The following is a 27,766-nucleotide window of genomic DNA, read 5'->3' on the forward strand; positions in this document are numbered from 1 at the left end:
TAAGTTACTAAAGGTCCAATAGTGAGGAAATAATTAACTTTGGCCTTTGTTTAATAGCTGTAAAGAAATAGAATTTCATTGTATGATGATACTATAGGTTAGATTTTTTTTAAATATATATATTTTTTATTAATTACATTGCATTATGTGACACAGTTTCATAGACTCTGGGGATCTCCCAACCCCTCCCCGTATCCTCCCTCTATGGTGGACTCCTCCACCTTGTTGCTGTATTACATTTCAAAATCAGTCAAGATTCTTTCATTGCAAGAGTATACCAAGCATAGAGTCCAGCATCTTATTGTCCAGGAAAATTCAACAGTTTCTTGGGGAGACCATCTCTGGTCTGAAGGCAGAGCTGGCAGAATGTCATCCCCATCAATTTAGAGCCACAACATAACATCAACAACAATTTACAACATTATGAAATTAATTGACATGGTATTAAGTAACAAATGTGTTTTTAAAAATGCAAGTTCTTAACCACATCCTGTGACTACTTCATTGACAAGGTTGGATTTTTTTTTAAAGATTTAGTTATTCAAAAAGCAGAGTTACAAAAAGAGATGGCGAGACAGAAAGAATGAGATCTTCTATCTGCTGGTGCACTCTCCAAATGGCTGCAGTGTCTGGAGCTGAGCTGAACCAAAACCAAGAGCCAGGGGCCTCTTCCAGGTCACCCATGTGGGTTCAGGAGCACAAAAACTCAGGCCACTTATTCTAATTAGCCAGGCACATTGGCAGGGAGTTGGAATAGAAGCAGATCCAGGAAGATTGGAGGCGAAGCAACAAGATTTCAAATCAGCTCCCACATGGGATGCTGGCATTGCAGATAGCAGCCTTACTTGTAGTGCTACAAGGCTAGCACCCTCCTAAGTAAACTTCAACAATTTTTTTAAATAATTGAATGGATATTGATATTCATGTGTTAGAACTAATATTTAACTTTACTAGTGAAGTGAAATAGAGCTATCCAGTGGGCTTATTTGGCTTAATGAAACATAAGAAATGACATCAAAAGTAAATTCTTTCTCACTGATACACAAAACTGAATGCTGTCTAAAGCAACATAGTAAAGACTTTACCTTGAATGGAGTCTTCCTTCCAAAATGATGTTGGCATGCAATTAAAGGAGAAATTTTTGATGATTTCAAATATTCCTGACTTTTGTATGAATATATATTAGGTTTACCTGTATACTATATAACCATAAAAGAGTTAATATAGATGCTATTTCAAATGGTCATTGGCAAGGAGAAGAATTACATTTGAGTGGACTAAGGATACAAAAGAAGTCATGGAATAAGAAAGTTGTGTGAAGGAATAGTAACAATATGCATGGATGTGATATAAATTAAGTTGGAAAATAAAAGTGATTTTGAGATTTTTAGAACAAGAGAGTATGGAGGGAAATTTTAGAATTGAGAGAATTTATCATTCTTTAAACCTTAAGAAAGTAATACAAAGACCTAGCAGAACGTGTCATTAATCTTTTTTTTTCTTTTAAAATATAGTTTGTATGTGCTGGTTCATTCCAAATGCTTGCAGTGGCTGGAACTGGGCTGAGCAGTGGGAATGTGAACTGGCCCCTTGGAATTTTTTATTCAAATATACTCTATATCCCTTTAAATAAACTGCATATTTTTGAAAGATTTATGTTTATTGCGAAGTCAGATTTACAGAGAAAAAGAGAGACAGAGAGGGAGATCTTCCATCCTATGATTTACTTCCCAAGTGACCACAACGGCTGGAGCTGAGCTGATTTAGAACCAGGAGCCTCTTCTGGGCCTCCCATGTGGGTGCAGGGTCTCAAGGCTTTGAGCTGTCCATCCTCCACTGCTTTCCCAGGCCTCGGGCAGGGAGCTGGATGGGAAGTGGAGCAGCCAATAGGCGCCCATTTGGAATCCTAATGCTTGCAAGTGGAGGGTTAGCTACTAGAGTAATCGGGCTGGGCCTTGTGTATATTTTGAATGATTGAATTAAATAGTCACAAAGGAATGTCATTCATAGCTGTATAAAACATGGCACATGTTCTACAATGCAATTTGTTGTTCTTGCAGAGATAAGTTAAATGAATTAAGGCGGCAAAAGGAAAAATTAGAAGAGAAAATTATGGATCAGTACAAGTTTTATGACCCATCTCCTCCGAGGAGGTAATAGTAATGAAATTATATGATTGTTTCTTTTGAAGTGTTTCTACTTGTGAAGACTTGTAAGTTTGTAAAGGATTATGTTTTACATTTGAGACTAATAAATTTTTGTTATTATTAGGAGAGGCAACTGGATTACTCTAAAAATGAGAAAATTGATAAAGTCTAAGAAAGATATTAACCGGGACCGTCAGAAATCTCTGACTTTAACACCTACTCGCTCAGACTCCAGTGAAGGATTTCTTCAACTCCCTCATCAAGATAGTCAGGATAGCTCTTCAGTAGGATCAAACTCTCTAGAAGATGGCCAGACCCTGGGGACCAAGAAAAGCAGCAGTGAGTGCTTCAGCTCTTTAAACATAGTATTATTGTAGAATCTTTTTATAATATTTCGTATATGAAAAAAAAACCTCAGTTTCTTGAGAGAATAGTTGATGAATGGCATTGTGTTTTACTTTCACATGATTTTATAATTAAATGCGTACTGTTGTACTGTACTGCCAAATGATACCCAGGTAGTGTTATTTGGCCAAGCAGGTAAATTTTACTGAACATTGAAAGAACCAGCATAATTCTGTCGCTTGCTAGTTGTGTTAATGTGGTAAGCCTTTTATATTTGCCACATATTCACAGGATGATTGAGGAGTAAGTGGAAAATATAGAAACAGTTCATTTTCCCAATTACCTATTACCTAATCAGAGTAAGGCATTTTATCGTGAGGTTTTTGTTCATGTAATCAGATTGTGTCAAATTAGAGCAAATTTACATTGGAGGAAGCAAAGAAAAAAATAAATATAAAGAGGTGTTATTCAGTAATTTGAAAATACTTGAAAGTTAGGAAAATTATGGAGGAATTGCTTATTACAGGATCTTTTAAAATTAAATACAAAGATTTGGATATGTAAATCTGTATATAAGCTTGTGACTTAATTTTTATTACAAATTTAGAAGCATCACAATGTGCTCTTTACAACTTAAGTTGCTTTTATTTTGGTGCTAATGTGTTCAATTTAAAAAGGAAGAACTAAGAAAAAGCCTGAAGAAATGTATTTCAAGAGGAAATAATTCAGTACCTTAGTAATCCTCTTTGACAATATCTGAGACGTTAACAGCTATCATTGTTCTTATAAAATATGTTAACAGGTCGCTTTGGATACTCTCACATTATCACTAGTACTGTTACATTTTTTAAACACACATGCCATTCTTTTGAAATGTCAGGTAAAAGCAGTTGCTTCTTGCTTCAGGAGTAGTCTTCATATGGATGACTAAAAGCACTCAAAAAGTGATGCATAATGTTTTGGTCTTAGATGCGCTGTCTCTGAAAGGACATTATTTTAGAGTGTTAACTAGTAGACCTAGAGGCAATGTTTCGGAATACACCTGTAGCTGCCTAAAAACTAAAATCCGTTGACAACAACAAGTAAACATACACAAGTATATACCGTCTTCAGATTGCAGTTTACAGATTATTGTCACCCAGAGACTTCCTGCATAAAGTCTGTGAGCAGTTACCGTGAAAAGATCATCAAGGTCTCTTTCAAAGGTGGCAGATAAGTTAATTCATCTACTACCTTTACATATAAAATTTTCTGGCATCTTATTGGGAAACAGTACTGGGTATATAAATTTTTAAATTGAAAATAATTCAGTTCAGATGTCAAAAAAGATAAGAAAGGCACAGTGGTGTTTTTTTTTTTTAAGCACAAATTAGTTATTCTTCCAAACCTCTGTTGAAACATTCAAAAAAATATTGTACATAAATTAATATTCTTTCATACACAAGTTTTTCCATTTTTAAATTACAGAAATAAACACAAACCTACAATACTAATTTCCCTTAATTGAAATATGTTCTTTGGGAAAAGAACATTATGATCTGCAAACCAAATACTATGAGAAAAATCACATTCCACCCCTGCAAAATGTGAAACATCTTTTCTCCTGTTCATTTTGGAAGAGTGTCTGTCTGTCAGTAAAGCAGTCTTTGGAAAACAGTTGGAAACAGAAAAAAAAAAAAAGTGAACTAGACAACATGTGCATGCTGCAACCACTCAACTTTGTTTTAGCTAAGTGTCCATTTTTACATTGCTTTCAGTTCGTTTCTTTTTAATCATTGAAAACAGTTGTGTTTACCAAGTTTGGCAAGAAAAGGTCAGATTAAAACCTTCAATGACTCATGATTGTTGCTAGTACCAATCAAATTTGAAAAATTGTATGCCAGTTGTATTCCCTTTAATGAGTGACATTTGTCAGTTTATCAAAAATGCTTTGATTAGTATGTCAAACTTTGCTAAATAACATCATTGTTAAGGCTGTATATGATATGTTCTCAAAGTCTTTATGCAAATTGTTTTCCTATCCTAAATTTATTTCTGAAGAGATGCAGTAATTTTTAGTTAAGTCTTACTAAAGTATAGCTTAAGAATGGTTAGCAGCTAGTGAACATTAAAATTTTCATCTAATGGGAGTGATATTCCTCATTACAAAAATAGAAAAGTTTTCTCAGTGCTTCCTTTGATTTTCTAAGGTTTCCCAGAAGCTCTTCAAAATATTTAAAACCATCACATCTGTATTTCACTCATTTTTGGTTGTTTAGGGTGCCTACGATTTATTACTTTTGTGAAAAACAAAGCTTATTATTTCTTATGAAAGACTGGTTGAAAGCATATGTATATATGATGCATGATACTCCAGTTTAAAGCAATATTTTCTTAGTTAAATTTTCACAAAATAATGAAAGTTTGAAGAGTGAGATTTTTTTAAGCATTATCTGGGCACCCTAATTTTTGTTTATGTAAATTATTAATTTTTGTTTATATAAATGCTCAAATAGAATGTGCACTTCCTAAATTATTTTTTTCCAAAATAAAGCCTTCCTATTAAAAAAAAGTTAAAAACAGAGCCAAGAAAAACTGTACATTTCATCATGTACTGTCTGGCCCACCAAAAACCTTAGTTTTATAAGTTTAAAATTCGATCCCTCTAAATAACTCACTCCTGTTTTCATAGGACTATAGCAAATCCAAGTTTTCCAAATATGTGTTCCTCATCATTGTCTTCAGTGCTTTCCCAAGTATTTCAAAGTATCAAAGCACGTACTTCATATTTCATTATCACTCAGCAGCATGAGAATAACTTTAGGATAGCATACGTAGCTGAAACTCAAAACATTCATTTCTGTCCTTAATTTCAACATTTAACTCCCATCTGTTCTTCTTCCTTTTTTCTTTCATTTCCCTGTTTCTGTTTTTCCTCATGCTCTGACATTAAAGTGGTTGCACTGAAAAGACTGCCCTTTTTGAGGAACAGACCGAAGGATAAAGACAAAATGAAGGCCTGCTACCGTCGTTCCATGTGTAAGACTTTATGACAGTTCAGCTTCTTTCAAATGACTACACTGACTTCCATTACTAATTTTTCACTAACCTTTCTCTGGACTGTACCAATTGTCGTAGTTTGCAAAGTGCAGTCTTCCTTTAATACAAGGAGCTGGAAGAATTATTTCAAAACTGGCACTATATGTATGTCCATTTATATATATACATATATGCATATGTGTAATCACATAATGCAGTTTACTGGTAAATTTCCAGTGTTTCTAAAAGCTGATAAATATTATGATTTTATTTGCCATAGAGTTTTTTTTCCCAAAGAAATTTATTTAAGGAAATTTACTTAAAGAAAATATAACAAAACCTTTACCTTTAGTATTAGGAATTTATTTCCTTAATTAATCAAATTAAAGCAATAAATAAAATGGCCTATAACACTTGAAAATGTTTGTCATTCTTTATATAGCAATATCCTGGGTTTTCTTTTATGAAGTAGAATGGGTTATTACATACTTGCATTAAATATCTATCACTTTGGATATCTCTTTCAGGTTTTTAATGAATGGTATACTTACTTGATTCATAAAATGAATAATTTCTTCAGTAACCTGCTTTGACCAAGGACTTTTTCATTTTCAATAATGATGCTGTATCAGAACTGCTCTCCATCTTACTTTTATTCATTCCATTTTTGTTCGTCACCAAACTACATTACGCAGTCTTCTAATTCTATTGCACATCATTGCGCAAAAGCATGGCAATTATACATAGTAAAATTTATTTCTCTGTCTTTTAAAGGGGGTGGAGGTGGGATAAAAGTGATTACTGAAATATGTTATGAACCTTTGGCCTACTTATTTCATTCAACTGAATGAATGCATGTTATAATTCACAAGGCCTTGTGGTTTCAATTTTTATGCCCATTTGCATTAATTCATAAACAAAACCCAGATCATTTGTAATACGAAATAGAAATAAGAGCAAATACATTAACCATGCTGATTCATTTGCTTTCATTTGCATCCCAGCCATGAATGACCTGGTGCAGTCCATGGTCCTTGCAGGACAGTGGACAGGTAGTTCTGAGAATTTGGAGGTTCCTGATGATATTTCAACGGGTAAAAGGAGGAAAGAATTGGGAGCTATGGCCTTCTCTACTACAGCCATCAACTTTTCAGCTGTCAACTCTGCTGCAGGCTTCAGATCCAAGCAGTTGGTTAATAACAAAGGTATAGGCCGTCTGCTGTTTGCACTGTGCTGTCATTGTTGGCAACAGGAGTTCTATTTTCACTTTGCCTGTGTACTTTATCTTTAAGCAATAATCTGAAATAATTATAAACACAAAATCTCATTCTCATCAGGATTTGATTTGGAAGAATTTTTTAAATTTTAAAATACTATACAGATAGTTAAAATCTTTCCTAGTAAAATAACCAAACAAGAAATGAGGAGAAGAAACCAGGTAAAAAGTGGGAAAAAAAATAAGAGGAAGTGAGGGAATGATCTAAGTGAAATACACATGCACACACAGCAAAAGCTAAAAGCATTACACCTTCAAACAAAAATGGACCTTCCCAAGCTATGACTTTTTTGTAGGGTCATGGGGGACTTTGTTTCATTGCATCTGATATTTTTCCTGTGCAAGTCAACTTTCATCAGGGCTATTCTTTCTTGTTCCCATGTCCTGTTGCTGGTTGAGTTTAGGAAGCATATTAAACCAAGAAAGAGTATACATGATTGAGCAAGAATTTCCATGTATAAATAAGATTTTATAATAGGATTTTTGTTAAAAGTATTTTATATCCATTTTGCTATTTTATGTAGATACCACATCCTTTGAAGACATAAGTCCACAAGGTATTAGTGATGATTCTAGTACGGGATCAAGAGTTCATGGTAAGAGATAAACTTAAGAGAGTGCACATTAAGTGCAGAGTGGAAATGCTAACACTCTTACACTAAATAGGTGAATGTGCATTGCCAACTAGCATGTTTTTTTCTATCCTTCATCTCATAGTTCTACCATTTCTTCAAACCCTAATACTCACTGTTACCCCTATTTTCTCTGTTTTAACTAAAATCATTATAAAGTATACCTGTATAATCATAAAAGGTTAATTTTGTTACCAATTTTATGAGATTGAAATTATGAGTTACATTTTATCATTAGTTTAAAAATATTTACTTTATGGGTCCAGCATTGTAGGTTAAGTGTCCACTTGTAGTGCTGGTATCCCACATGGATGCCAGTTTATATCCTGGCTGCTCCACGTACCATCCAACTCCCTGCTAATGGGCCTGGGAAGGCAGAAGAAAATGGCCCACATACTTTTCCCACTGCCACCTACATGGGAGACCTGGAATAAGCTTCAGGTTCCTGGCTTTGTCTTGGCCTAGCCCCAGTCATTGTAGCCATCTAGGGAATAAATTAGCGGTGGGGAGATCCTTTGTCTGTCTCTCCCTCTCTAACTCTGCCTTCCAAGTGATAAATATATATATTTTTTAATCCTGAAGAATGAACTTTAAGAAATAAAATTTTCTGCAATATCTTCTTTTTTTTAAGATTGATTTATTTATTTTTTAAATTTTTATTGGAAAGGCAGATATACAGAGAGGGGAGACAGAGAGGAAGATCTTCCGTCCAATGATTCACTCCCCAAGTGAGCGCAAGGGTCGATGCTATGCCGATCCAAAGCCAGGAGCCTCTTCCGGGTCTCCCACGTGGGTGCAGGGTCCCAAAGCTTTGGGCCGTCCTCGACTGCTTTCCGGGGCCACAGGCAGGGAGCTGGATAGGAAGCGGGGCTTCTGGGATTAGAACCAGCGCCTGTATGGGATCCCGGGGCGTGCAAGGCAAGGACCTTAAGCACTTGCGCCATTGCGCCGGACCCCTGCAATATCTTAACAATTTTTAAATTTCTATCTGGAAAATCATGTAGCATCAAACTCAATTATTAATAACCTGTAGATAATATGTTAAAATGCTTTTTATTTATAAGAAGAGCTTTAAGAAATAACATAAGATAGTGTAAATTGTACTGTTGTTTCCCTTGAGCGGATAGCTGTTCATGTTCCCCTCCTTGTAGTACCTCTATCACCTCTAGTGCCTCATATCAGCACTTTCTGTAGACTTGGAGAATTAATCATTCTATTCAACTGAACAGTTCTGGTCCTGGTATCTAGCTAGAAATCGTTTTCAAATTCATTGTGCACTCCATCTATTCTCTTGTTATTTGACTCTCAACTGTTGTTTCTGACTTGTCCTGTCTCTTACTGAACTAACTAGAATGCTTTTGCTTTCTTAATGTGTTAGATTTAACTCCCTGTGGGCATGCTCAGCCTGTGAAAGTGTGCATGATTGCTTCCTCAAAGCATTCTATCATCAGAATGTAAAATTCAATGTCATCAGCTGGGATTTTATCACACTGTCTCCTGATTTTTTCATTTAGCTTCAAGACCAGCCAGCCTTGATAGTGGCAGAACATCCACTAGCAATAGCAATAATAACGCTTCACTACATGAAGTCAAAGGTATGCTGTAGGTCAATTTATTAATGTTCATCCATTTTCATTGTGTATAATTGAGAGATGGATGAAGTTTTGGGGGTAAGGTATGAAATCCACATCAGTCTGTGCTTGAAACAGGATTTTGAACACTTATAGCTCTTACATTGTAATACAAATGTATTTCAATGTATATAAATGTAAAAACAGGAGCAGTTATTTTGGTGTCATTTTTCATAATCACAGATACAGCAGTCTTAATATTTTAAAATTATGTCCTTATTTTACTTTTTGTCTTTAACATGAAAATACTTGTCATTGATTTTCTCTTGCATGTTCATTGATTAGACATTGCTTACAATTTAGAAATACTTAATTTATCCAAAAAGTAAGAGGAAGCATATTTATTTAAGAAGCAATTGCAGTCTCATAATACAATGTAATCAATAAAGAAAAAAAGCAATTGCATATGTGTATGTGTGTTGAACAAGAGCTTCATGGATGCATATAGCTCCACACAAATGATTTCAAAGTTTATTTTCCTGAATTTTTAAGTAAGCATTCCAAGGTGAGGTTTTTATATAACTATCTGGAAACTTTAATGCCTACACAGATTCTAGAATTGTTTAAACCAACTGTTAGTTATTCTTGGTAATCCACAGTTATAAAATTATAATTAATATATCTTCTACTCTGATTTTTTTTATTATAAAATTATTTTGTCTCATTTGTAACTATCATTAATACTCTGTTGCAGTGATCTGAAATATCTGATTTTGAGAAAGGTTCATCTTTTCATTCTTATAATCACAATTTTTATATCCAACAGAAAAAATTTTAGAGAAAGAATAGTGGAAACTGTTATAGTTAGATAGAAAAAAGTAGTTCGGATGTTCTGTTGCCCAGCAGGGTGGCTGTAGAGAATATACTATGCTTTTAAAAGGGGGAAGGGAAGTTAGAAGAAAGGATTTTCAGGATTTTCACCATAAGTTATAATATGGAGGTAATGTAACAGGGGGCATATTCTTTCATGACCCACTTGTGATTAGGAAATCATGGAAAATTACTTGTTCTGTATTGTTATACTGTATAATTTGCTATTTGTCAAACTGAATAGCGGGAAAAGGAGTAGAAGGACATCAGGTAACAGTTATCAAAACACATTCAAAGAACAAGTGCTGCTATTTTGTGCTGCAGACTGTTTTATGAACTGTATAGAGAACTGGAGGAGAAGAACTGGTCGGCTCCAAATTGAAAAGAAAGGCTGATTATCTTGGTTTGGTAACTGTGTCAGATTATTTCATTTATTCCATGTACAAAGTATTACATATTAATCAAAGGATTTTTTACAGTTTATTTATTTATTTATTTGAAAGTCATAGAGCAAGTGAATGAGAGAATCTTCCATCTGCTGGTTCATGTCCCAGGTAGCCTTAATGGCTAGGGCTAGACTAGGCAAAAGCCTGCAGCCAGTAGCTTCATCCAGGTCTCCCATGTAGGCCACATGGGCTCAAGCATCTGGGCCATCCCCCAGTGCTCTCCTAGACCATGAGCAGAGAGCTAGATTGGAAGTAGAGCAAGCAGGACATGAACTAGCACCCACATTGGGATGCTAGCATCACAGAACACAACTTTCCTCACTGTGCCACAATAGTGGTCCCAGTAACAAACTTTTAATTAAAAGCTAACAAACAAAATGAGCCCAAGCTCTTAGAATGGCCTGGATCATGGGGAATTTTATTCCAAAACCAGCTACTTTCCATTTTATATAATTGCCCAACCTCTGTTCCCAACATTAAAAGCAGAAATAAGCAAATGATTCAGGCATTAAGGTAAAGTACCACATATTTGATTATTTACAGTTTTAAAAAATTTTAAATGATTCCTTAAGGATGAACATAGATATCTTCAAATAAGTTATTTGGACTTAATAAAGAGACAAATAATTGGAATTTTTAGGACAGTCTTCAATCTTTAAAGTTCTGAAATAATTTAATGATAATATAATTACACTAATTTGTGAGATAATTTAGTTATTAGAATCTGAGTGCTAAAACTGTATGAGTCTCATTTATTTACTCATCACATGTATTGAGTACTTGGTTTATATGAGTTTCTGAATGTGGTAAGGCAGTTTTGCCCTTGTGGAACTTAGAATATTTGTCATTTTGACAAATTAAGGAAGCTAGCTATGGCAGATAATTGTAATACACTCTACCAAGCATTTGTAAATAAAGCTTGAAAATGGAGATGGAGTATGCTATGCATAGACGGATAACCCAGTCAACAAATGTTACTGCTTCTGTGGTAGCAATTTCATATCTGTTATTGAAGTCTGAATACACCGTTTACTCCAAAAGCAGGTGCCGTTAATAACCAAAGCAGGCCACAAAGCCACAGCAGTGGAGAGTTTAGCCTGCTTCATGATCATGAGACTTGGTCCAGCAGTGGTAGCAGTCCAATCCAGTACTTGAAAAGACAAACCAGATCAAGTCCAGTGCTCCAACACAAAATGCCTGAAACAGCAGAAGGACGAGCGTATCACAAGATCAAAGCTGGTTCCCCTGGAAGTGAAGTGGTTACTCTACAGCAGTTTTTGGAAGAAAGCAACAAGCTTACCTCAATACAGGTTAGTTTTATCTGTAGTGACTTTGATTTAACTGAACATAATTACATTTCCTTTTTTGTTTTTTTTTTTTTAAGAATTCGATTAATTAAACAGCAAAGGGAAAAAGAAAGAGTTCTTTTTTATCTGCTGGGTTCATTCTCCAAAAGGCTGCATATTCTGAGTCTGTGCCGGGCTAAAGCCTAGAGCCTTGAATTCCAGCCTAATCTTCCATGTAAGTGGCAGGGGCCCATGTAGTTGGGCCAACTTCTGCTTTCCCAAATGCATCAGCAGGGAACTGAATTGGAGGTAGGGCAGCTAGGACTGGAACCAGCATTCCATTACAGGATGCTTGCCTTGAAGAAGCAGCTTAATCTACCGCACCATAGTGGTGGCCCCAGCTGAATTTCTATGACTGAACTTATGTTTTCCAGTTAAAGACTGTCAGGGGATAATAGCAACTTTGTTATATAATGTAATATATTGGAAAAGTAAATACAAGGCTTTATTCGCTCATATGCTATGATTTTTTTTTAAACAGATAAAGTCCTCAAGTCAAGAGAATCTTTTAGATGAAGTAATGAAAAGTTTATCTGTCTCTTCTGACTTTTTGGGAAAAGACAAGCCAGTTAGCTGTGGCTTGGCCAGGTCAGTAAGTGGAAAGGCCCCGGGAGACTTCTTTGACAGACGGACAACTAAACCCGAGTTTTTGAGACCTGTTGCTCGAAAGACTGAAGATAGCTGCTTCATTAGTTCTGCAGGAAAGCCTACACCAGGCACTCAAGGGAAAAAAAAATTAGTAAAAGAAACTTCTATGTCACGACAATCAAAAGATAATAATCCTTATGCCACTTTACCTCGTGCAAGCAGTGTGATCTCTACTGCTGAAGGAACTACACGAAGGACGAGCATCCATGATTTTTTGACCAAGGACAGTAGATTGCCTGTGTCAGTTGATGCACCATCATCCACTGCTGATATCAACAGCACTGCAGCACATAGTGAGTACCGTTTGCACCAGTGGTCCTCTCACGCGCTTTGTGGTCCGACAAATATAGGTTCTCATATACAAAGTGATTCAGCTGTAGATAAGCCTGAGTCTCCACATGCTCAGGCTGGAAACTCAAGAACAAGCCAAACTTTTACCACCATTAATATGCCTAGTGATGTATTTGGAATATCAGCTAAAGATAGTTTAGCATCATTTACTGTGTTTCACTCATCTCAACCATTTTTATCACTAAACACAGAATTAGTAAGTAACATAAGCGGGTTGCCTCCCAAACCAGTCAGCAGAGTAACTGATCAGGATAAAACTGCATGGAAAGAGGATGCACAATCTTGTGATAAGATCCCTCGTAGCAGTAACCCAGAGTCTTGTGTAGATGATAATAACCTTCCCAGTCCTGCATGCCTCTATCCTGATGACGCAGAAGCTGCATTGTTGGTTTCTGAGGATAATCAAACTGTGTGGTATGAATATGGTTGTATATGATCAAAACTGCACAATTTATTGATGTCATTGATATGCATTGTGCTTTTATAATCTGATTTGAGGAGCTGTTGGAAAATATTTCTTGGCTAGATTTACACTCTTATTTTGAAATGGTTGCATAGTGTTCAGCTGGACACAGTGGCATGTATTTACAAATATGAAAGTGTAACTAAATGAAAGCCTGCATGAAATATTAATTGCATTGTATATTTTCAGCATGTCATTAGCAATCGTAACCATACATGTTCTTTTTTCCGTTTTTTTTGCCTGAATAAGTCTGTTGTTTTGCTATGCAGAAGCATGTTAAAATAGTTGCATGCTGCATTACCAAGCCATATTATCTTTACTGCTCCCAAAAAAGAATGTTTTTTAATCCTTTCCTCTCTCATCCTCCCTCACTCTTGTTCATCCCACTATTTTATTTCCAGAAATGTGCACTTCATATTGCATCTCTGTGCATTACTAAGGAAAGTATGTGAGAAGCTGCCATCTCTTTGCTGTTTAATTATGCTATCATGTTTTACTTTCAAAGAAATCATTAATTCAAAATAACACCTCATGTAGCATATATTAATAAAGCCCATATTTATAAAATGTGCTCAGATTGAAGCCATTGTTAATACTTACAAATTTAACTTTATTCCTACAAGACACCGTCAAACATAAATGTGATTTAAATAGACTAGGAAATTATTACTAATTGTTTCTTCCTTGTGCTTTCCTTCATATAATACAAAATCTCAAATGCCATCTTCAAGATGACTTATTTACTTGCAGCTAGCATAACAGTTTTCTAGTCTTTTTTCTATAGTGTCAAAGAGCAATAAAATTATATTCAATATGTTGGAAAGTTGTATTTTTACGTCTGTTCAAAAAGGGTAGCAAGTTTGGAAATTTGCAAAGTGGTAGAAATTGTTTATATAATTTAAAATTAAATTATTATTAAGTTACATATGTATGTCCTTAGAAGTTTTACTTGGTGCTAAAATTTAAAATTCACATTTAATGACCACCTAAGCAAATAAATATTTGGGTATAACAAATTTTAGCACTGAAAATAAAAACTGTTTAACTTATAAAAATTAGAGGAAATAATTTATAACTCTTGACTCCAGTGACATAAACTTTAAACTTAGATATCTGGTATGTAGAGCATTTCTAAAGTGAATGCACGGAAACCCTATCTTCAAGATTAGGGGGGGAATCTCAACAATTCACTTCTGAAGGAGTGTATCTTAGCTCTCTCTCTAGAATGTTTTAGACTTTGATGCACTCTCATTATTAATGATGAAACCTAGTCTGGTATCTGGAAGGAGTATTTTGAAATGAAACTTTCTAAATGAGAAGGAAATTATCTTATACTTGTTATATTAAATTTTTGTTCTTATTATTGGACCAAACAATTCTTGATGACATTTTTATGCTTTTAAACTAAGCTGGCCTGTGCTCACTTTGGCAGCACATACACTAAAATTGGAACAATAGAGATTAACATGACCCTTGCCCAAGGATGACACGCAAATTTGTGAAGCATTTCATGTTAAAAAAAAAAAATTAAGCTGTCCTCTTGCATTTATACAAGATATGGGGTACTGGCATATTCAAGGCAAGGACCTTAGACACTAGGCCACTGCGCCAGGCCCTCCCAAAAATTCTTAAAAACCAACATACTAGTCTCTAATTGAAACAATTGTCTCAAAAATTGTTTTTAAAGGGCCCACCACAACAGTGCAGCAGCTAAAGTCCTTGCCTTGAATACACCTGGATCCCATATGGGTGCCAGTTCTAATCCCAGCGGCTCTGCTTCCTATCCAGCTCCCTGCTTATGGCCCGGGAAAGCAATTGAGGATGGCCCAAAGCCTTGGGACCCTGCACCTGCGTGGGAGACCCAGAAGAGGCTTCAGGCTTCTGATTGGTTGAGCTCCAGCCATTGCAGCTGCTTGGGGAGTGAATCATGGGACGGAAGATCTTCCTCTCTGTCTCCCCTCAGTATATCTGCCTTTCCAATAAAAATAAATCTTTTTAAAAAATTGTTTTTAAAGCTGAAAATGAGGCAGCTTTGACACAAGTGAGCAGCCATACTTCCTTCCTCTAAAACATCACAATGAATGGTCCTACAGTTACCCAGAGGATTACTTCGAAAATTGAAGATTCAGTACCCTAATTCTCTAAGCAGTGAAACAGAAATAGCTCTACATATTCCAGGCCTAAGATTCTGGAAACTATGCCCATAGAATTTTTGTGATATTGTAAATATATATGTTAGGCACTGGGTTCCTCTAACCAGAGTGATTTTTAGCTGTAATCAATGCTAATTTGTCATATATCTTGACTATATACCTCAGCCCTAGGTTTCTGAGCTAATACTACAGATATTTCATCCTAAATGTTTCTGCTGCTGTATGCAATATGCAAGGTCACTTTTTACTTTAAAACTATATGGCACACACTTAGTAAAGTATGTAAACATAACTGATACTGAAAGGTAAAACTAATCAGTAAAGGTTTTCTTAAACTGTTTAAGCTTTCTGAAAATTTTTTATTTATATCTTTGAAAATGACTATGAAAATCAGTCTTGTAAGTAATGAGGTGCCTGGCACATTCATGAGCTTCCCAATTGGATTCCTTCTCCTCGCCCTGCTCAGAACTCTGTAGTTTCTTATCTTCATGACTTGTGTTGTTGACCTTTGATTAAATAACATGAAATGCTTTTCTCCTGCAGATGTGGACAAAGTACAAGAAAGCAGAAATTCAAAAAGCAGGTCTAGGGAGCAACAAAGCTCCTAATTCTATTACCCACTACATGACATGTGGGCCAAGTGGTGAGTTTACTGCTTAAAATGCAAATGAGATCAGTCTCATTTATATAAACTAACCAAATAAAGTATGAGAACAAGTGCATCTTGCATTAACAGATGTGAATATCGCTTGCTTCACTGGTTGAATTTCTTACTAGTGAAAACATGGTTACATGGTTGCCACAGGTTTTTTCCTGTTAGTACAGGGGGAAAAAACATTTTAAATATCTTTCTCTCCTCCCCCCCAGTTTAAAAAAATTTTTTACTAATGATTAATATTTTAGGAATTACTTTTTTTGTGTGGTGTATTGCTCCCCACAATTATCTTGAGAACTGTTGAAAATAAACTAAGAGTCACTCAAAGAAAAATTCTGATTTTCTGTCACTCTCTCATTCCTATAGAAATACTTGATGCATGCTGTTCTTATAGTGGCTGCTCTGTATTTTATATCTATCTTCAGTCTTACATTTTCTTTCTTCTTTCTGCCTTCCAACTAAATACAGAGAGAAAAGTGTCCTTCAGTTTCTCAGTGTGAAGCCTTTAATTCTGAAGTAACAAGACACCTAGCAACTATAGAATCATTTTATTAAAAAAATCTTTGAGACTTAATTCTTCGTGAATAGATCAGGCAAGAAATACAAACCTTCATTCCTTCCTTGAATCAAGGAGCACTACTGGATTCAACTGCCAGAATTCTTAGAAGGTTTTAGGACTTTATTATACATTGTTCTATTAAGATCTACTGAATAAAGGACATTCTCTCGCTAAGGACCATGTGTTTTAAATGTTTCAAGAAGTACTCCAAGAACAATCTGCTTCTTTCATCATTTGTTTATCAATTATCCATGTTTGCTTAATGCTTCCGCTAAAGATTAGCCAAAATTTAGCCATTTATATTTAGTTGTGTAAATCTAAATTAAATGCTGTAGTATTTTGTGGAATGTACTATATATCAAGATACAGAGAAAATTGTTTGGCATGTCAGAGCCTTATTTGGTTAACAGACTGCATGTGTTGCTAGTTTCTTTTTAAGCCAGTTATTTTGATGCACAGATTATAAGGTAAATCTGGGAAATCAATGAGATAGGAGTTATACAAACTTACAGATATTAATCTTTCCATATTCCCCATCAAACAACACTAAGCATTCATACATGAGCCTAAGGTAAAGTGTTTTCTGAAACTTTTTTTAGTAAGATTATTTTTCAGCAAATAACATTCCCAAGATAAAGCTGTTATGTTTTAACCCATTTATGTATTTGATTTTTTTTTACTTGAGAGCTGACTGTTGCTTAAGAAGTTTTCTTATGGCAAAAATAATGTAAATAATTTACTATAATCTGAATTTTGCCAGGAACTCATTTACTATTAAGGTTATCATAAAAATTTTGTTTTTGTCTTATAATAATATTAAAGTTGATAACTGCTATTGGTACTTTTGAAATATTTGTATGCATTTATTACCTTAAACATTTGGAAGAAGCACAAGAAAGTAGAAACATCAATTTTTTAGTATTTTCAATTTTATATCACAGTTTTATTTTCTTATGAAAGGCAAAAAATGCACTGATACTTATTAATGCAACTTCATTATTTAACATGAATAATCTTTAAGGCCTAAAATGAGGAAATACTAACTTTTCTAAATTTTAACATTGCACTTCTTAGGCTCTCATTACCAGCTCCAGAGAAGTTTTTGGATTAATTCCATTTTTCGTTATATGTTATTTATAAGTGGTGAGTTTCATCACTAACCTGGTAGCCATCAGAAAAAGTCAGGCTTGCTGTGTGTGTGTGCGTCTGTGTGTGTGTCTGTCTCTCTCCCTCTCTCTAGGCCAGGAGCAGTGTTACTGTTTTCATGTTGATCTTTGGAAAGGCCATCAATAAAAAAAATAGAAAGCAGCATGATCAGTTGACCACAAGTTGAAATGGAAGTTAGAGAACTTGAATTTAACTCAGTGCCATGAGTAACAAGTTTTGCCACCAAGTAATGCTGTAAAGTTAAATCACCTTAAAACTGTTAGATGAAAGGTGCTATATAATTGTAAATACAAAGGATTCTTGCTATACTACAAATATTGGATAACAGAAATATTAAAAATCTGTTCTCTAAACTTTGAAATATCTTTTACATCATGGCTCCCTGATTCTCAAGTATCAAATCGGCAGTGAGTATCAATGGCAATCTAGAGAAACTTGCATGTAAAAACTGTAAATTCATTTTAAGGTAGATAAATTGAAAATAAATGTAGAAATTATGTTTTAACTAAGTACAGTTATGTGGTAAGTTAGATTTATATTAACTAGCATCTAATTTGCACAACTAGGACGTGTCCCAGGCTAATTCCTGAAAGTTGAAATGTAATGAGGTGGTCCATTGAGGGTGAATGCTTTCTGTCACAGCTTGAGCTGTCTGTCCAGGACACGATAAGAGAACCTGTTAAGTAGCATGTTACAGCTTCAATTAGAAAATGATTAATGATAGCCTGTGAAGTATTAACTCCACATAGAATTATTTGAATCCAAGAAGAGACAAGTCAGGACTGCAAGAGTACTGATTCTCTCGATCCTCTTTTTCAAGATAGAATTAGATAACAACCATGTGAATATTTTACTTTAAGATAATTTCATAAGCAAGCTTTGTCAGAGCCACTTTTCCTTTATGTGTTTGTACCAAACAATTATAGTGAAACCAGCTGGAAACATGCCACTTTCCTTACATACTTTTAATATCTGAATTCTAAACATCAAGGAAACTCAAGAATTAGATACGCAAGGTAATTGTTCAGTCCATGTCTCTGTTAGTGCGCCTAACTATCTGGCCATTTGGAAATGGATTGGTATAACTGTTTGAATTGATGGTTACCAAAGAGTTCTCAAAACAGGTTCATATGTAGCACCTTTCATGAAAGGCACAGTAACGGCCTATTTAAAAACCACTGTGTACATCTTGGAATTACAACCACCCCACAGTGAAGCACTACAGCCTGCACTGCATCAAATCTACAACTGCAGTGGGGAGTAATGTTTGCTCACCTTTGTATTTTAAATTGCCTTTTATGAAAAAGTGGTGAATTGTTGCTTTTTCTTTCAGCTATATTTAGTTCTGAGATGTATTTTTTTTTAAGTCTTGAATGAATAATACAAAAGGAGCCCCTTTTATAGTATAACCGTTGCTATACATATTGAGATATCTGGACAATGAAAATGCCTTAACAGGAATGCTTATGGATAATGTTGCACTTCTAATACCCTTTAACAAAACCTAATTTTAAATATTATTTTTGTGTTCTGCTAAGGGTTCTCTTTTCTCATTGTTTTACTGTTGTACTTACAGCTGTTAGTAAATATTAGATCAATTATCTAAACTGTAACATTTCCTTTAAGATTAATGCAAATGAGGGTTTTGGAGTTGAATGGCAAAGTCTTTCTTACTTAGCAATACCTAATACCAGCCATAGGAGTCTTTAACATCTGACAAGAGACAACGTTGGTTGGTTGATTTCTTCCTAAAACATTGTCTTTCCATTTTAGTTTTTACTTTGTTTCTCAAAAAATTATGTTGGATTAACATCCATTTATCATACTGATATAAAAAGAAATAAAACAAATAAGTGATTTTTATATCAAGTGGTTAGTAATCATTTAAAAATCACAATGTGCTCTTAGCCAAGTGTTATTCCTTCATTCCTTTCCCATTGCTCTGGAGAATTATTTTCAAATACAACCTATAATGTTGCTCAGATTAATTTATTCGGATCACTTTGAAGTGAATGTTAAATTTTCGAGGTAGAGAATCTGATACTCCCAAAGGCATTATTCACTCGGCTGTTCTGAGTGTTCTACAGCGACCCCTAGTGGAGGCCTGAAATCACAGACAGTACTGAACCCAGGGCCCACTGTCTTTTCCTGTACATACATATCTATGTTGAAGTATAAAATATCAATTAGGCACAGAAGATTAATAGCAGCTAATAAAAATTAACAAGTATAAGTTCTATAATGTGATCTCAAAATATCCTGCTGTACAGTACTCACCCTTCTGGTGACAAGGAGAGACAGTGCACACATGATGGGAGGAAGAGGTAAATTGCTGACACAGCATTATGCCACTGTAGTGATTGGAACAGAGGCATTACCAAAGGATAGCTCATTTAATAAGCAGGATGGTTGAGTGGTTAACAGGTGGTGTATGCAACAGATCTGAACATGGATGATTTACCTTCTAAGAGGGAAAGAGTAGGCTGGTATGAGATTTCATCACTATTCAGTACAAACTTTTTCAGTTGTTTATTTCTGGCATTTCTCACTTATTTTCAGAATGAGCTTATTCTGGGTAACTTAAATGACAGAAGGTAAAAACCACAGATTAGAGAGAACTGGTAAAATAGACTGTTCACATGAAGACTGAGGAGGTAACTGGTAATACATCTTTGAGAAAAATCATTCCAGATATCTTTATACCAATAGTTAGACCAGAGATGCAAAGTCCTGATTTCTGTAACTGTAATCCTGTATTTTATTAGCAAAGCCATCTAGAATTGCCTTATACAACAGAGTAGCTAAAACTGAACATGGAATCTTAGGATAAAGTATTAGCTGTATTACTCCAGTATGGCAATTATTTTTTTTACCAACTAGGAAAAGAGGATTCTTCTCCATTAATACTTCATATGACTGTACTAAAGTAAAATGAGAATTTTCAACACCTCTAAAGGACTCTTCAGCTTCTGTCAGATTTTCAATTAATGAAGATTTTGTTTGAATTGGAGTAAGGTGGAAAAATGTCCTATTTCACTAGTTTCTTAATTATCACCTTTTTGAAGACTCCACATTACTGTTTCAGATACCATAATTGAAAGGGACTGAGTGCAGTCAGTCATACCAGAAACAGGATAATAAACTAGCCTAGAGAGAAGAAAGTTGTACGCGTGAGTTCACGTTTCTAACTTCTGAACAAAGACTGTTCATTTTAATGGCATAATAATGTATATCTGCTAGTGAGTTTCAAAATGTAATTTTAATAGTATGATTGTGACACAACATTTTTCATCTCCAGTTTTTCTAGATTTAAACTTTGTAAAGATATATTTTTCACAGGGAATAAAATAAAAACCAACAACGGTTTAACAACAAATGCCCAACAGTGGCAAGTGTTGACCTATGGCCCCATGATTGCTTGTATTATCTTGCTGGGGAGTTTTTACTCCTTAATCTTCATTTCCCAAAAATAAACATACATTGCTATATTTGTTTTCAATTTTTCAACTGTATAATGTACACTATCATGTATAATTCTATACATACTGTTTTGTACGTTGTTTTTCTCCCCAAGTATAATAAACTCCTAAATACTTAAGCCAGTTATTCTTAGAAGTATCCTTAATTGTTGAAGGCATTTTTGAGTATTTGTTATAGGAAACAGGGAACAGAACCAGTGACTAACCATAAGTACCTCAGTACATCTTTAAAGAAAGCCATTTCAAAGGGAAAGTGACAGAGCAACAGAGATCTTCCATCTGCTGGTTCTCACCAGATGACCCCAACACATGAGGCTGAGCCAGTCTGAAGGCAGGAGTCCAGACTGCCCCAAGTCTGCCCCAGGTGGCAAAGGCCCAAGTGCTGGACCCATCAGCTGTGGCTTTCCCAGGGTACTAGCAGGGAGCTGAGCTGAAAGCACAACGGCCAGCACTCAGATGGGGGTGTATCAGAGGCAGCTGCATAACATGCTGTGACACACCAAAAGTAAAAGCTTTCAGTAGGAAATGACCTTTTAAGTTATTTCATCACTCACCAAACCTAAGAGTACTACTCCTTGCACCTTACTTTTTTTTTTTCTATAAATTACAAGTAAAAAAGTTTTCAGAAATAAATTTATTCCAAAGTTACCCTAATTTTTTTTCAAAGTTTAATATTATGGGATCATGTCCTGTATTCTTCACAAACGTGAGAAAATCTTCAGGGCTTAATCCCATGGTAGCAGCATTGGTCATTGGGTGGAAATAGACTTTTTCATGTCCACCTTCCAGAAAAGCAGAATCCAGAACAAACTTCACATCTCCATCATCACAGAAGAGTGCCAGAGGTGTGGCACAACCTTGGCCAACTTTCAGTTTTTCTAGCATTGCCACTTCATCAGCAAACCGTAGATTTCCACTTCCGACACCCAACTGCTTGGCAAGGTCATTTAAATTAATTTGTCTGTCATGAAGAACTGTCACCAACCAATGGCTTTTTTTCTTTTTATCTTTAAGAAATAAGTTCTTACTATGTGCTCCTTTCAAATGTTGGACATGCGGCATCATTTCTTCAACTGTAAACACCTATAAAAAAATTACATAAGTAAAAGTTTAAAAAATAAACTAACACAAAGTATATACATGTGTTTTTCTTGCTGGGTGAAAAACAGTACTTACTGCCCTGAATTTCACAAGCAGAAGTCTGTCCTACTATACAGTATAAGCCATTACTATTTCAGTCACTCATGTATGGCTACTTCAAGCAGTTTTCTTGGGCCAATTTTTACTGTGGTCGCCATGCCCTCATATGCCTAAGAATCTTTTGTTTTTAACTTTAGATTTACAGTAATGAAAATTAGCAGCCTTCCACTCCTGTTCCTTTACATCCAGTATTCCATTGCATCCAAACTGGTAACAATTTCCTCTCCAAATACCCTGGACTGTGCACAGTTTAAGGAGGGGCGGGGTAATGTCCATGTGGAATAGAGATCACAAAATCTGGTTCTGTAAAGGCAAGGATTATTTTAATAAAAAATTTATTAGAGGAGCCAGCACATTGGTCGAACTGGCTAATCCTCCACCTCCGAGCATTGGTATCCCATATGGGTGTTGACTGGTGTCCCAGCTGCTCCACTTGTGATCCGACTCCCTGCTTGCTTGTGGCCCTGGAAAAGCAGTGGAAGATGGGCCGAAGCCCTGGGAACCTGCACCTGCATGAGGGGCTAGCAAGAAGCTCCTGGCTCTGAATGAGCGGCTCAGCCTCAACCTTTGCAGCCATTTGGGGAGTGAACCAGTGGATGAAGATCCTTCTCTTCTCTATATAAAACTGCCTTTTCAAGTGGAAAAAAAAAAGCTATAAAACATTTGAGAGGCAGAGTTGTGGAGGGAGAGACTGATCTGCTTCATTCCCCAAATGGCTGCAACGCCTGGAACTACATCCAGGTATCCCACAAGGGCTTCAGGAGCCCAAGGTCTGGGGTTATCTGTCACTTCCCATACTTCCCATCCCTTGCCACGCACACACATTATTAGCTGGAACTAAAATGGAACCACCAGGACTCGATTTTTTTAAGACTTTTGCTGTAGTTTATTTGAAAGGCAGACTCTTTCCCAAATGCTGGTCCGTGGGCTAAATGCCCACAGCAGCCAGGGCTGGGCCAGGCAGAACCCAGGGGCTCAATTAGGGAGTCACACCTGAGTGAGAAGGACTTGCACCGCGGCCTGCGGCCTCCTAGGTTACCCATAACAAAGTTGGAATAGAGGGTCGACCTGTACGGAAAGGTGGTGGTTTTTACGTCAAGAGATCAAACTGACCAAGGCAGCAAAATACTGGTGGCCGCTGCGGGTTACTGTCTGCTCTTTGGTGACTGGATGCACATGCAAGCAGACAAAGTAACATCCAACACTCTAAGACGCACAAATCCTCTACTTGTTGCACTGGCTCTCAAGATAGAATCACTTCCTGAGACAAATTAGTCATAATGTCCCAGTGCCCAGTGGGGAGATCTCTGCTGTCCCTAGGATCCCAGGAAATGCTCTGCCAGCACCCTTTCCGCCAGACCCCTGAGGTAAGGAGCAGGGGACCCTTCTTCCCCTGTACGAACACCGTCCGAGCGGTGACCCCCCGTCAGGCGGGGACCTCACCTCGGGGTGCTCTACGACCTCGGTGCAGATGTCCAGGGCGCGGAGTCGCTGCTCCAGAGCCGCTCGCAAGTCGGCGCCCGCCATGTTGCTGCCGTCGTGGCGCGCGGCGAGGGTGGTGGGCGCGGCTTGCCGCGGCTGCGCAGAGGGGACTCTGAGGCAGAACCCGAGGCTGGCGCGTCCCCGTCCTTTCCAGACTCCCCGCGGGAGTAAGGCACCTGAACCACTTCGCAGCGTACAGGGATGGGAGCATGCTGGGAGTAAGGCACCTGAACCACTCAGCAGCGTACAGGGATGGGAGCGTGCTGGGAGTAAGGCACCTGAACCACTCAGCAGCGTACAGGGATGGGAGCGTGCTGGGAGTAAGGCACCTGAACCACTCAGCAGCGTACAGGGATGGGAGCGTGCTGGGAGTAAGGCACCTGAACCACTCAGCAGCGTACAGGGATGGGAGCGTGCTGGGAGTAAGGCACCTGAACCACTCAGCAGCGTACAGGGATGGGAGCGTGCTGGGAGTAAGGCACCTGAACCACTCAGCAGCGTACAGGGATGGGAGCGTGCTGGGAGTAAGGCACCTGAACCACTCAGCAGCGTACAGGGATGGGAGCGTGCTGGGAGTAAGGCACCTGAACCACTCAGCAGCGTACAGGGATGGGAGCGTGCTGGGAGTAAGGCACCTGAACCACTCAGCAGCGTACAGGGATGGGAGCGTGCTGGGAGTAAGGCACCTGAACCACTCAGCAGCGTACAGGGATGGGAGCGTGCTGGGAGTAAGGCACCTGAACCACTCAGCAGCGTACAGGGATGGGAGCGTGCTGGGAGTAAGGCACCTGAACCACTCAGCAGCGTACAGGGATGGGAGCGTGCTGGGAGTAAGGCACCTGAACCACTCAGCAGCGTACAGGGATGGGAGCGTGCTGGGAGTAAGGCACCTGAACCACTCAGCAGCGTACAGGGATGGGAGCGTGCTGGGAAGGAGCAAAGAGCCTGTAGTCCCCTAAGGCTTTTCGAGATTCATCAATTACATAAATTACCTCTCCCTACCGTTTTTGTTATTAATCTTAGCTGTGCAAACATGACTCGATTTTCCACGGGCATTTTCATTACCTTTTGTGTATATTTACCTTTTCCTGGAAACCCTAACTCACCAGTGGAGCAGGACCTTAAATTACACCTAAGAGTCACATTTAATAAATTCAAGGAAAGCTCAAATCCCAAAGGAAATGGAGGTACACCTAGGGACAACTAGCTGTAGCATAATTTTGCTTAATTTCTGGGCTGCAAACTGAAAGCAGGAAAACACTGAACAGAAAGTCTGAATCTTAACTCGGAGCTTGAGGAAAGGGCTTGAATTCAGAGTGGGCTTTGCAATTTGACACGTAATAGGCAATTTGGGGCTGTCATTGTAATGCATCGGGTTAAACTACCACCAGCTATGCCACCGTGAGCACCAGTGAAACCCTGGCTACTCCGCTTCTGATCCAATACTCTGCTAACACCTCGGAAAGCAGAGAGGATGACCCAAATACTTGAATATCTAGGTACCTGGGAAATTGCATTGGAGTGGGTTTTGTGTCCATTCAAGGAGTGGACCAGCAAATCACAAGCCTGGAACCAGGAACTCCATCTTGGTCTCCCACATGGGTGCAGGACACAAATACTTAAGCTATCTTCCATTGCTTTTCCAGATGTCGTAGCCCTGCCCAGCCTATTCTGTCCCCAGTTGGGAACTCCTTTGTCAAAGTGCAGTCCCTGCAGGTAAGCACAACCAAGGCAAGGAGTAGCCCAGATCAAGCCAAGTTGCAGTACCTGCCAACACACGTTGGGTCGGGTCTGGGGGTGGGCCAGGCTAGGCCAATTCATAACACCCACTGGCAGATCTGAGAACCAGGATGGGGTGCAGGACAGGCCAGGTCGGGCTGCAGCACCAGCCAGTTCACATTAGGATGGCAGCTCCAATCAGCGCCAACTGGAATGGGAGCAAACTTGGCTGGGCCAGGCTACAGCACCCGCCAGCAAATGTCAAAGTGAGATGGGGTTGCCAGACTGGGCCACAGCAACCACCAGCACACATAAGACCTGGGGGTGGGGAGGAGGTACAAGTCTGGTAGAGGAATCCTGGGGTCTAGACCACTGCTCCTGCTGCTGAAGGTGAGAGCTGGGACTGGAGCAGACCAGGTTAGGCAGGGCTACAACATCTTTTGGCTTACATGTGAACTGGGTTACAGGGAGAAAAGGGGTGTGGGGGGTGCTAACCAATTGTATCCAGTGGTGCAGGTATAAGCCACAATAAGGGCAGGCAGGTTGGGCTTTGCCACAGCAGCAGCTGGCAAGTGCTGGGACTGGGGACAAGTCCTGTTGAGCTAGACTGTAGCTCACCTTGGTGTGCGTGAGGGCTGAGCATGTGGTGCACAGGGCTGGGCTGAGCTGCAGCAACCATTGGTTTGCAGAAGAAGGAGCGCAGAACAAACTGATCAACTACCCCAGCAAAGCTTGACAGCAAATTTCTGGGTGATTGGAGACTCTGAGTTGGACTATGTCAGCCAATGGACCTTGGAAGGATTTCCTCATCCTTGGAGCGGTAATATCAACAGCATCTCAGAACTAACTATCAAAACCACTTGAACGGAACCCTCAGAAAATGCTCCACATTGGGGACCCTAGGATGACATCAGGTGGCTGTTCCCCATCATTGGGTATGAGGCAATTGGGAGGTTGGGCGGGGTTTCTCCCTTCCTATGACCCTCCCCAGACACAGGAAGGAAGAAGAAAAATGTGTAAACAAGTATTTCATCCACTTTCCCTTGATCCTCAATCCTTCCCACCCTGGCCAACTATGTAACATCATCAAAAATAATTTTTTTTTAAAGTATGTAGGTGTTAAGATGTCAACGAGGAGGTGAAAGAATAGTGTTACAGGGACATGCTAACAGCCCAGCACTATATGCAAACTGGCAGGCAGTGTGTGTGTGGCAGGAGAGGGGCGGGGAGCTCAGGGGAGTGGAAGCGGGTGGAGGGGGAATCCCTGAAAAAATGGTGACAGGGACGGGCCTGCAAAGAGCAGGCAGCGCTAGGACAGGGCTGTCCCAGAGCACGTACTGGTCTGTGGGATAAAAATCAGTAAGTAGGGCCTGGCGCAGTGGCCTAGCAGCTAAAATCCTCACCTTGAATGTGCCGGCATCCCAAATGGGCACCAGTTCTAATCCCAGCAGCTCCACTTCCCATCCAGCTCCCTGCTTGTGGCCTGGGAGAGCAGTCGAGGACGGCCCAAAGCCTTGGGATGCTGCCCCCACGTGGGAGACCTGGAGGAGGTTCCTGGATCCTGGCTTCGGATTGGCACAGCACCGGCCGTTGCGCTCACTTGGGGGGTGAATCATTGAACAGAAGATCTTCCTCTCTGTCTCTCCTCCTCTCTGTATATGACTTTGTAATTAAAAAAAAAAATCTTTTAAAAAAATCAGTAAGTAGATTTTAAGCTTCTGGAAAACTGAAGTTAAGGGATAATTTTATGTAAAAAATTTGAAATCAATTTTCCCCCTATAATACCCACATGCTGTGAAGTTTTTGAAGAATTCTTGTCTTTCTACACTCGACATTCGAGAATGGAAATTTGACCTGTTGGAGCAGGTATTTGGTACAGTGGTTGTGTGCCTGGGCATGAGTGCGGTGCTTCCCGTTGAGTTTCCTGATAACGCCCAGCCTGGGAGGCAGCAGATAGGGCTCAGAGAGGGCTCTTTGCCAGGAAGCTTCACTTTGGAGCCCTGGCCGCACAGAGTTTATAAACAGCCAGTGAGCAGCACTCAGTACAGCCCAGGACTGCAGAAAGGCTTCAGGTGAGCAAGTCGTGCAGGGAGCTGGCCTTCAGCTCTTGCCCACAGACCTCTGGACCACTGATGCCGAGAGTGGAGTGCTAGCTCTGGTGTTCGTGGATGGCACGCAGACAGCTCCACAGTAACTCAACATGACAAATTCTGGGCCTAGTGCGATAGCCCAGTGGCTA

General features: G+C 38.4%; 2 protein-coding genes and 1 non-coding gene across 13 annotated transcripts in view; 2 read left to right on the plus strand and 1 right to left on the minus strand.

Annotated features, from left to right (window-relative positions):
- The window catches only part of CCDC88A (coiled-coil domain containing 88A), a 132,329-nt gene extending 111,407 nt beyond the window's left edge, over positions 1-20,922 (plus strand). For 2 of the 11 annotated variants that reach the window (XM_040993443.1, XM_040993445.1), the window contains exons 24-32: positions 2,061-2,153; positions 2,272-2,486; positions 5,427-5,510; positions 6,515-6,715; positions 7,311-7,382; positions 8,933-9,013; positions 11,347-11,615; positions 12,133-12,592; positions 15,810-20,922. In XM_040993443.1, coding sequence (XP_040849377.1) covers positions 2,061-2,153; positions 2,272-2,486; positions 5,427-5,510; positions 6,515-6,715; positions 7,311-7,382; positions 8,933-9,013; positions 11,347-11,615; positions 12,133-12,592; positions 15,810-15,874 — 1,540 coding nt within the window. In that variant the 3' untranslated portion in view covers positions 15,875-20,922. Of the gene's footprint in view, positions 1-2,060; positions 2,154-2,271; positions 2,487-5,426; positions 5,511-6,514; positions 6,716-7,310; positions 7,383-8,932; positions 9,014-11,346; positions 11,616-12,132; positions 14,287-15,809 lie in introns of those variants that run through there. The other 9 variants (XM_040993437.1, XM_040993438.1, XM_040993448.1 and 6 more) reach the window with 8 other exon arrangements.
- LOC121165464 lies at positions 14,530-14,631 on the plus strand. Its single transcript, XR_005885251.1, has one exon. It is a non-coding gene; the product is annotated as a U6 spliceosomal RNA (small nuclear RNA).
- An 828-nt stretch (positions 20,923-21,750) lies between the features above and the next one.
- On the minus strand, positions 21,751-23,899 carry LOC121165032 (prolyl-tRNA synthetase associated domain-containing protein 1). Its single transcript, XM_040993449.1, has 2 exons — positions 23,770-23,899; positions 21,751-22,209 (listed from the first exon to the last, which is right to left on the minus strand). Exons 1-2 carry the CDS (start codon positions 23,851-23,853, stop codon positions 21,772-21,774), a joined length of 522 nt encoding a protein of 173 aa, XP_040849383.1. The 5' UTR covers positions 23,854-23,899; the 3' UTR covers positions 21,751-21,771.
- Between the last annotated feature and the right edge of the window lie 3,867 nt (positions 23,900-27,766).

This window comes from Ochotona curzoniae, unplaced genomic scaffold, assembly GCF_017591425.1.
Source record: "Ochotona curzoniae isolate NIBS_2020 unplaced genomic scaffold, NIBS_Ocur_1.0 contig_883, whole genome shotgun sequence".
Lineage (NCBI taxonomy): Eukaryota > Metazoa > Chordata > Mammalia > Lagomorpha > Ochotonidae > Ochotona > Ochotona curzoniae.